This window comes from Hipposideros armiger, unplaced genomic scaffold, assembly GCF_001890085.2.
Source record: "Hipposideros armiger isolate ML-2016 unplaced genomic scaffold, ASM189008v1 scaffold_198, whole genome shotgun sequence".
Taxonomy (NCBI): Eukaryota; Metazoa; Chordata; class Mammalia; order Chiroptera; family Hipposideridae; genus Hipposideros; species Hipposideros armiger.
The window spans coordinates 1,846,810-1,857,954 of NW_017731548.1; the positions used below are offsets into that span (position 1 = coordinate 1,846,810).

The following is an 11,145-nucleotide window of genomic DNA, read 5'->3' on the forward strand; positions in this document are numbered from 1 at the left end:
AACTTTTGAATTAAGAAAAAACCCAATAATACATAAAACATTGTAATCAGTCATCTTCTGATCAATAAAACAACCTAAACATTTTATCTGGAAAAAGATACTGAACAACATATGGACAGCAAACTCAGTCCGACTTTCCCTTCTTTTTGCTGATAGAAAAGTTCTAGACTTACACTTATTGGACTGATGATTTCAACTGATGAAGCAGATTCTACTGCAATAACTACTTATAGATTGATTGTCATGTAAATACTTGTCCTTAGTGCAAACTTTTTATTTAAGTACCTTCTGTAGGCTACAGTTCTGGTTCTGAAACATCAAGCAATGGAAATAAACGAATTCTGGGTTGTCGGAAAATTCATGACACATTTTTGCAACGAAAAACATAGAAAAATATGTCATGACTTTTCTGACAACCCAGTAAATACGATCCTTTCAGTTGACAGGAAGACTTTTTTGTTCTTTAGTACAGCACTTCTCTAATATAGTGACAAAATCCCTTTCCCCCATTTTGGATTAGTGCCTGAGTCTCTCGGACACAGCACCAGCCCCCTCACTGGTGTGGCAGTCATCTGACAGTGAATGATTCATCTCTTCTCTTCTCCAACTCACTAATATCCACAGACCGGCAACAGAAAAACAGTTTGTTATCTCACATTTTTTTCCCCCCTAAGTGTAACAAACAAGATGACACATATATTTTCAGTAGGTGATTAATATCTGCATTCATATAGTTTTTTAAAAACATGGCATATGGAAGTTTAGTCCCCTACATAAAGAAGAGCTATGGTCTATTGAAAAGTTAGTTGAGTTGTTTATTGCCCCTATTTTTCATGCTGGTAGTAAGTATAACCATAAATCTGCAGAGGGATAACTTTACGGGGAATTCTCCATACAGAGAAAAAAGTGAAACATAAAAATGAGATTCAACTAGAACACGCTATTAGAAAGAATAGAACTCATCATTGTGGTTTGTGAAACACAGCATAACAAAGGGTGGCTTATTCTTAAAATAAAAGAAAGATGTAAGAATGTTATATATGATTTGGATCATGGCTGATGTTTAATACACATAGTTGAATTATGTCCTTTTATAATAGTTTAAATTTACATCGCTTGGTTATCAGGGATGCTGTTATAGTTAACAGTACCTTAAAAGTGTATTTTATAGACTACAGAATCCATGGTTGAAGGAGACATACGTTTTTGGAAATACAGAAAAATGAATACAGTAAAATATCTGCAGACTCTAAAATGGCCTTGTACATGTTATAAAAATAATAAAGACAGGCTAAGAAAGATAGATATTCAAGGTAATGCTTTTATTTATTTTTACAACTCTAAATTAAAAAATTAAGTTAGAAATTTAAATTTAAATATTTTAGCTCTTTAAGAAATGGGCATGTGTTTAATGCTGTTTCTAAGAGCTTTGTGAATTCTCTGTTTGAAGCTAAACGTGAACCCTTTGGGTATACTATTTATGACTGGCAAAGCAACTTCCTCATTCAAAGAGAGAAAAAAGACTTATAAGGACTCATAAGGCTTTTTCAACATCAAATAGCTTTTATTAAACAACATTTTGATGAGTTAAGTGTGAGTGAGTCAGGAACATATGGCTTAAATTTTCCTTGAAATACACATGGGTTTAAAAATTAAGGGGAAAATCCTGAGCAAAATGCATTTTAGAGAATCCAGAATCTTTAAAAGACATTTTTTTCTCTCAACACAAATATCAAACAGAATTTTCAATTCTAGTTAGACTCTAACTAAAACTACATTAAAATAAATTTGGAGGAATCTTAAAAAATAAATACTAGTTTTGTCAGGGAAGGAATCCTCATTAACTATATTCGAATTGTACTACCAGGAGCAGTTACGCTTAAGCATACATGATCTGAATCAGAGTTTATCTGCATCTATGCAACACTGAACTCGCTCTCTTGTATAATGTTTACTCTCTTATTCCATTAGACAACTATAATAAAATCTTTCTGTACTTTTGTCTCCTATTCTTTTTTCTTTTTAAAATAAGTTTCTCTGAAAAATTCTTCGCTTTTAGAGCTCTGTTGTTCCTGTAATTACATTTTTTTAGAATCTTGAGTTTTTCCTTCCTCTTGTATACTCTGTATTTTACTTTAGCCTCCTTTCTTTTAGCTCAGTTTTTAAGTAACATTTAATTTATATATAAAAAACTTTGCAAAAAACTCTGAAATCTGGACGTTCCATGTTGGAACATTTAAAGGCCTAAATTATCCATCTGAACATCTTACCTGTCTACTTTCATTAATTAGGGTAGGCATAGCCTGTGCTGTAACTTCCTGGTTATTTCAGTCAGTGAGAGCTGCTGGTAGCTGAGCTAATTCTCTTGATGATTTTTTTTTTCTATCAGTCTCTGAGCTCTGAAGTTTTATATACTCACTAAATATTCAATATGTCTTAATGAGTAAGTAAATGAGTTTGTGAATGCAGTCAAATAGAGATTTAGGGAGGTAGGAATGGTCAACCTAAAAAAAATATATATTCTAAGCGACAGTTTCCTCACCTGGAAACCGTGATGAACATTAAAGGTGAGTCACATAGGGAAGGTGACTGTCCCTTGGAAGAACCTCTCACTGACTACATTCTGTTTCTCTTAATATACCTCCTCCTTATTTCTACATTTTTTTCTCATTCTTAAATTCACATAATGCATTTTTTTCTGAGTTTCAGATTCTTGACTTTGATAAGAGTGTGTATGTATGAGTGAGAGTGTATATGTGTGTGCATGTGTGTAAAGGCTTATAAATCTACCACTTTGAAAAACATACGTAAAAAAATCCAATTCTTATATTCTAACACATCTTCCCCATGTTGCTAGTTCCCTATACTAATACTCTTTTGGAAATATTTAAAATCCATAGGTCATAGAACATCTTTTCCATGTGTTAAACATTTTTTGATTAAGAGTCACAGTGGTATCTTGACTTTAAAAATGGGAACCTTAAGAGACGTTTCGTTAAATGACATAATTCGCCAAAAATGGGATAAAACAAAGGTCAGCTCAACTTTAGGTGTTCTTACCCTGGAAAAGTCAAGTGATGAGTTGAGTAATTATTTGAAATGTTTCAACTAGTATGAGCAGATGATCTGATAATTCAAGCCCCCAATACTTATATTAGATAGCTCAAAATAAGTTTTGTTTAGTCTTTTGTTTTTGGTATAAATTAACTAGATAATTATCTCAGCTTTCCAGTTTAATTTACCTACATGAACTTGGTCAATGAAAACCTTTTAAGAGCAAGTAATTGTGTTAGGCATTTCTTCATGGTTCAAAGTCACATGGGATATGGTCGCTACCCTTAAGGAATGGACAGTCTAAAAGGAGAGAGAAAACATACAGAAAAGCATCTACAATACAAAGCTCTCTGTGACAAATGTCTTAAGAATGATATAATTAAAATTTTATGGAGTGGCTATAATAAAAAACATAAATAACCACCATTGGGAAGGATGGGGAGAAATTGGACCCTCGCACACTGCTGATGAGAATGCAAAATGATGCAGCCACTTGGGAAAACAGTCTAGCAGTTCATCAAAAAGGCAAAACAACAGTGATTATTTGACCTAGCAATTCTACGCCTAGGTATATACCTGAGAAGTAACATTGTATGCTTATATAAAACACTGTATGTGAATGTTCATGGCAGCATTAGTCATAATAGCCAAAAGATGGAAACAAACCAAATGTCCAGCAACTAATGAATGAATAAGCAAATGTGGTATATCCATGTAATGGAATATTACTCGCTATAAAAGGGACATACACACTACAACATGGATGGACCTTGAAAACATTATGCTAAGAAGCCAGTCACAAAAGACTACACATTACATGATTCTATTTATGTGAAATGTACCTAATAGGCAAATATGAGAACAAAGAAAGAATATCAGTGGTCCTCTATGGCTGTGTGCACGGGGAATGGGGAAATGGTGGAGACAGTCAAAAAGTATAAGGTTTCTTTTGGGGGTGAGAAAATGTTCTAAAATTGTGGTGATGGTGAATAACTGTGAATATACAAAAAAAATCACTAAAATGTGCACTTTAGATGGGTCAAGTATATAGTATGTGAATTATATCTCAATAAAGTTGTTACCAAAAAATATTATGGGGTGGCAAGATTAGCTAGTGAATAATTCATAAAGTATTTTAAATAGGTCTAAAAACACGGGCAGAAATTTTGATAGAGGGAGATAAGAAAGGGTGTAGACTAGAGACGTGCAAAAGATATTTCAGGTAAGGAAGGACATTTGGACATTGACATAGGCATGTGAAAAATCTTTTAAGTTATTTACATTAAATAGATGTAATTAAATAGATGTAATGTAGGATTCTTGGTAAGAACAGCTTACACACATATAAACAAAAATATTTTTAAAATAATTTAAAGAACTAATTTAAGTTTCAAATTAAAATATATTGAGATTTTAGATTAAAATCCGGTGAATTATACTTATTAATTTCAATGTTTTAAGTAACAAAATAATATTTTAAGTAATAAATATAATATAATAAGTTGAAAATTTTGGTTATATAAAGAAACTTAGGTGCTAATTTACTTTGGTGAATCACTGCAAACAAAAAAAGCAATTAAAATAACTAAGTTAGGTGTTATTAATATACTAATTACTTAATTGATTGTCATACTTCTATATTATAATCATATTAGCTACTTGCTACAATACATATTAAATTGAGCAATTAATAATCACACACATTTAACTTGCCTCTGGAGATGAACAGCTTGGGAAGAAAGGGAACTAAAAGTGAAACAGAAAATTGTATGACATTTAAATCTGTAAAACTGGAACATTTTATCTTTATAAAAACTAGAAAAATCCAAAGAAAATGGAGGAAAACATGCAAAAGGGTCAATATTTAAATAAAATTGTGCTTACAAATACTGTCAAAATTTATAACTTACAAGAATGAATTTTGGGTAACACATAAATAAAACTAAAATTTATAATTATGCATATTCATAGAGTTCTAAAATATAGTATAATAAAGCCAGTGTAAAAGTTGAGCTATAAACAGGGTCTTGTTTTTACATCATTTTTGAAGTCTTTAAGTATATACATATACATATTTAAATACACTACTTAGTGTATATCAAACCATATACTATGTATTTTAGCTCAAACCATATATTTCTTTTTATTTATTTATTTACACTTTACTTATTTATTTTGACATTTAAATTATTCTATATTAATTTCAGGTGTACAACATAGTGGTTAGACATGTATAATTTAAAAAGTAGATCCCCTTAAAACCATGTATTTCTTAACCTCATGCAAGCTACTTAATCTCTCTTGGCCTCCATATCCTCATTTGTAAAATTAGAGTAATAACAGTATACTTAGAGTTGCAGTGAATATTAAACAGGTTATTGCACATAAAACCCTCGAAACACTGTCTGGTTCTTATTAAGACATGCTAGCTATTCTTTTTTTCCTTTTTATAATCAGAAATTGATCATATCTTTTAAACCAAAAAACCAGAATTAATCTTAGCTAAGTTAGCACTTTCTATTAGTTTCTTATTCTAATTAGCATAATTTTTTCTCTTGAATTTAACTTAATTATTAAGAAATATTGCACATGGACAAATTATAATACATGGTCTCCTCATCTGTGTGCCTGTCAACAAAACAGGGTTTTGTAAGACAGAAAAACCAATTATGCTAATCAGCAGGTTTAGGCTTACTGTATTATTATAAAAATGATGTACTCATTCATATAAAATCCAAGAACTCTACTTCTATAATTTTGAAGGTATATTTCTTATATTAATTACATGCAAGATCTCCTAGATTTCATTTGGACTTAGAGCTCCTGTGATAGTGAAGTTTTCTTTAGGCGGTTTAGCACTATAAGTCCATTTACAATGAAAAATTATAAATAAGAAAGACATTATTTAACACATTTTAATTTCTGAGACAGAGGTAACAATTATCTGTAAAAGAATTTGTCAGAGCAACAAAGAAAATTACATAATTTTTACATTTAGGAATAACTGGTTTGTAATTAACTTCTAAAAATGATTTTGATGTGATGTCACACTCATGCCAGTCTAGATTAACAAACAGGCTTCAGCATTTACAGAATGAATCTACAGATACCTACCTACATATTCTGCAACGATTTCTGTGACCCTTTCTTTTCCCTTCATAAAACACCCGTCCCCTACTTTTGTACTGCGTTCAAAATTCAGGGTCATATTTGTGGGCTGCAAATATTTAAAAATGAACACTATAGACTAGGTTAGGGGATTAATGTTTTAGGACAGTTTGTAAGATTTTAAGACACAAGGATTCCAAAAAAGAGTATGAGTTAGGAACAGGTGGATATGAATGCAAACAGATCTGCTCAAAGATAAATCTGTTTAAAATTCATAGACGTTAGAGGAGTTTTGACAGAGTGAATTGGTCAAGAGCCTCACAATTCAATTGTAAATAATTTATTTCAAGCATACTTTCATTGTTGTTTAGGTATTTTAACTTAATGCTTTTTGGGAATTTTGTTTATAAACATAAATTAATGTTATTAATTACTCTAGCTACCATTAGAGGAGAGAAATATAAAGGGGCTATTAGTCTTTATTGAATTTTGCCTCTGGTATTATTGGGCAGATATTATTATAATAAACTCCAAAATACTAGCAAAATTGTCTGAACTAATGAATTGCCTTTAGTGGGGACTAAGGACCAGGGAGTCTAAACTAAATTATATAATTATTGAACATTTCTGTTAGTATATGTGAATAAGGAAAGGCAACACATTAAAATCATGTTTGTGAATTTTCTAGATCTTTAGGCTCAACAGTAAGATCAGGAAAAGACAAAACAAATCTGTGGGCAAAAGGAAATAATGGACTTTGCTTAAATTTCCAAAAGGACCCAGATAAAATCTCTGAACTACTGAAACAAACCACAAAACAACAAAACCAAAACTTGAACATTTGCTTAGGAATTCGAGGTAGACACTTGTTCATAGATTTAAGATTAGTTTGTTTGTTTGTTTGTTTGTTTGTTTTTTTAGCTGAGCCATCCTGCCACCTATTAGCAGCTCAGCGGCAGCTCAGCTCAGGCCATGAATCAACCCGGGGACCCTGTTGCTCAGAGCTCACACTCTTGAGTGAGCTCTTTACCAACTGAGACACTCAGCTGGCCCTTAAGATTAGTTTTAAATAGGAAAAATAGTTTTTTCCTATTTCCATGATACAGAAAGGTAATAATATAAACATATCCAGGAACTGGTATTAGAATAACCTTATCAAACTTTTTTTTCAGAGGGAGAACAGTGTGCCATCTCCAGCTTACAATGAGCAGGAACGTGTTCTTAGTAAAAGGAGAAATCTCTAGCTGGTAGAAATAGAGTTGAAGGCTTTCATAAATCATGCCAGGTAATTTTCAGCACATGCCTGGAAACAGCAGTGCTATTTTGTACCCAGAATGATGAATATAAGTCCACTTCTGTATTGCCATCTGACACCCCAATGTTGGTTGTATAGGCTGAAAATACAGAAGTGACGCAAGACTCAGCCACTTTTTGAGATTCTAAAGCAGGAGTTTTTCACCCGAGATCCAGGATATGATTCCATGGACTGGTTTCCAGGGGTTAGTGGACTGTCTGAAATTGTGTACAAAATTGTATGTGTACCTTCATGAAGCAATCTGCTTTCATGAGCTTCTCAAACGTGGTTTAAAACCCAAACAATGGAATGGACCAACACTGTAAGATACCTATGTCCCATCTGGTCACTGGAGATCTTGTTAGACCAGTACTCGGATAAGGTGAAAGTTGAAGGTGATCAGGTCAAAAAATGCCTGCTGGTGGTGGGGACTAGCGGTGTGGGACAGAGAGCCCAGAAATGGGGAGGGGCACTCCAAAGAGTGACAGCAGGGAGGAAATGGCAAATTCAGTGGTCACCTGGCTGAAGTAACTCTTCCTCAGAGCTGTTAGCATGTCAGTCCTATGCTAGTCGGCGAGTCCATCGTCCTGTCCCCTCCCAATTATTTAGGCAGTTAGATGGGAACGATTTATGCTACATGTTACTTCTATATTAAAAAGTTGCTCTTCATTACCTAGAAATTAGATGCTAATTGTTTACTGTTAGTGAAATACATATATGTTTGATATGCGTTTTCCTTTCTTCAATACTAGACATGAGATAAAGTAAATTATTAACATTCATACGATTGAGCACGGTTCCAACCACTGGCACTCACTTATTCACCAGGAGACAGGCTTTATATTCAGTAACCTTGTGAGTATTTATTACTTACAACTAATAGAAGAAAAACATGTAAAAACTTACCTGCAAGATTGTCAATTTCCTTCTCCTGTAGCAGACTGACCGCGTCGTCATCTCCTTCTAGCATAAGTTCGGTCTCTGCGCTCTGATTCACTATTGCTTGACTTCTGAATGTTTTCTTTGACTTTACCACATCTTCTTCAGTGCCTAGTCACAACCGAAATATGATAATCTAGGTCACTGTGATTGTTTTGCTTTCAGTTGAGTATTAGAAACAATCTATTACTTTCTCATAATTATATGCTGCATTTACATATCACTTTACAATGATAGAACATTCTTACCTTCCTTATCGTGTTTGGTCTTCTAAATAACTGCAGGAAAGGCAGGGGATGCAATCACCTACCCTTATTTTACAGATGAAGAAACAGCCTGCGAGGCTACATGCCTTGTTGAGAGAACTAGTGCTTGATGGTGGTAGAGAAAGTACTCTATCACCCACGTTTTAGGGCCCTAAGATCACTGCACTTCCCATCAAAAATCTATATCTCACCACAAACTTGGTTTTCTGGTCCATAAAATTACACAATTTTACACAACTATACCTTTGTGTGAATTACATAATACATTGATCAGATTGTTTTTGAAAAGTAATAGGTATGAAGAGAACAAGAAAGAATTCACATCTGAAGGGAGAAATGGTTGTTATTGGGAAGCTACAGAAAGGTGGAGTTAGGAACGCTGCAGACATAAAATGAACTCACAGTAGCTATTTCCTCAGCAAGTAATGAAATAAATAATGGTTTTCTAAAGTGATACCCTGAAAAAAAAAAGTGATATCCTGATTTTGTTACATAAAATAGTACAAAAGGCCCAAATCCAAACACAAAAAAATAAATCAGAAAATGGAAGTATAACAAAAGATGACCTAGCATTAACAAGTCAATCAATATAAAGGTTAGAAATTAAAATGCATTTGAATTTCTCATGGATTTGACTGTTTAACAAATATTTCTTTTTTATTATTAAAGATTTGTATTGGGGAATTGGGGATGGGAACAGTGCTGGGGAACTGGGGGAAGGGGAACAGACAAGCTGCTGTCGTTTTGTTCTTCAGTCTAGTTTTGGAGGATGTTGCTTCACTGGCCCAAGTTGGTACCATCATTGCACTCTTCCCGGGATAGGCAGATCAGTTGCCGGCCTCTGGATGGCCGCTCACACTGGCTGCTGGCTATATACGGTAGCCCATGGCAACCCACTGAAGCAGGGGCTACAGCCTACGCCATCCCCGGCGACTCATGGCAGCCCAGCTCCAGGTTGAGCTGTTGTTCAGCATCTTAGCTGTAGAGGGCAGTGTCACTGGCCCTCATATGTGGAATCTGAACCGGGGCCCTCTAGCATCTCAAGCCAGCTCTTAACCAATGCGCCACTCGGCCGGCCCTAACAAATATTTCAATATGTACATTCAAACACCTGTTGGCAGGTGACAATGAATCTAAAATTACCTTAACTACAATTTTATAATATATATATATATACATATACATATACATATATATATGTATATATATATATATGAAATATGAAATACAGCTAAGCAATACCTCTATTTCATATCACTTGAAGATGAAATTCAACCTGGAAGAAGATGTAATTTATGGTGTTCTAACAGTAGTATTAGGATATCGGCTTCAAGGAGCAGCATTAACTAGGAAAATACTGTCACCTTTCATTTGGTGTGGTGGATATATTCCCGAAATGGAGCCTAATAAATCACTCTTAAATGGTGTTGTTGTATCAGTTCTAGGGGATGTTATGATAGGTGTACACGTGCAATTATTCTCTAATTCTTGTGGTACCTTTGGCCAAAAATCTTGCCATTTAACAATAGTACTTTTGGTCAATCCTCCCAGGCTGAGAGGACTTCAACAGTCCACTGCTAACTGTTGATATTAATTTGCTCAGCCATTTTCTTGGAAGTGCACCTGGCTATAGTAAAACCTGCACTGTGACACAGACAGTTAGCCTCTTTTTCTGCAGCTTACATACTTCTTTTCTTCAGCGACTCAGAGCCAATTCTGTCTGCTAAAACATTAACAAATTGGCTCAGAGGTAGCCTACAGAAGAGTATAAGTTGCATGCTGAGGAACAGTTATGGTACCAGAGCATTGTAGTGTCACTGGCTGAGACGGAGTCTGTCATCCTAGCTCTTATTGGACAATGGCATTTAGAAAGCGTGGCTAAAAAATATTTTAACAGTATAAAGTCATCGATTGCTAAATATATATTTTTATAAGTACCTCAGACAAAGAGTATCATTACAAGTCAATGCTACATGGAAGGCGGGGGGAATTAAATGGTTATATGTGCATTTTTCTTTCACTGGCCCATAGGTAATTCTTATTTCTGGAATAAAAATTGAGGATTGATTACTGAATACTCCAGAACCTTATCTTAATTTCATTTGGTTTCTTGGTAATATAAAGCCAGCAGAACAGTAATCTTCTGGGATTAGCTCTCTTTATAATATATTTGCTTCTTGGGTAGTAACTTAATTTGACAAACCCAGAGCTTGCTTCATCTGAGAACAAAAGAGGCAAATCCAATGATTAATAGCCAAGAATTCTCTCTTGAGGCCTTTATAGCCATATTTCTACCAGACATCTTTGGCTGGATATTCCCAGTTCACATTCTCCTAACTGAACCGATCATCTCCTGCTCCGCCACATCCTATTGTGATCAACACACTACTGCAGCCACAATGTGGGATCCATCCTGCATGGTCACTGCCACTGCCCCACTCAGGCCCAAGGTCACTGCCACTGCCCCACTCAGGCCCAAGGTCA

At 34.4% G+C, this 11,145-nt stretch overlaps 1 protein-coding gene across 1 annotated transcript in view; it reads right to left on the reverse strand.

Annotated features, from left to right (window-relative positions):
* NBEA (neurobeachin) overlaps positions 1-11,145 on the reverse strand; it is a 707,336-nt gene that overhangs the window by 220,915 nt on the left and 475,276 nt on the right. The window contains exon 39 of the mRNA XM_019653151.1: positions 8,363-8,506. Within this exon, the coding sequence (XP_019508696.1) occupies positions 8,363-8,506 (144 nt within the window). The remainder of the gene's footprint in view (positions 1-8,362; positions 8,507-11,145) is intronic.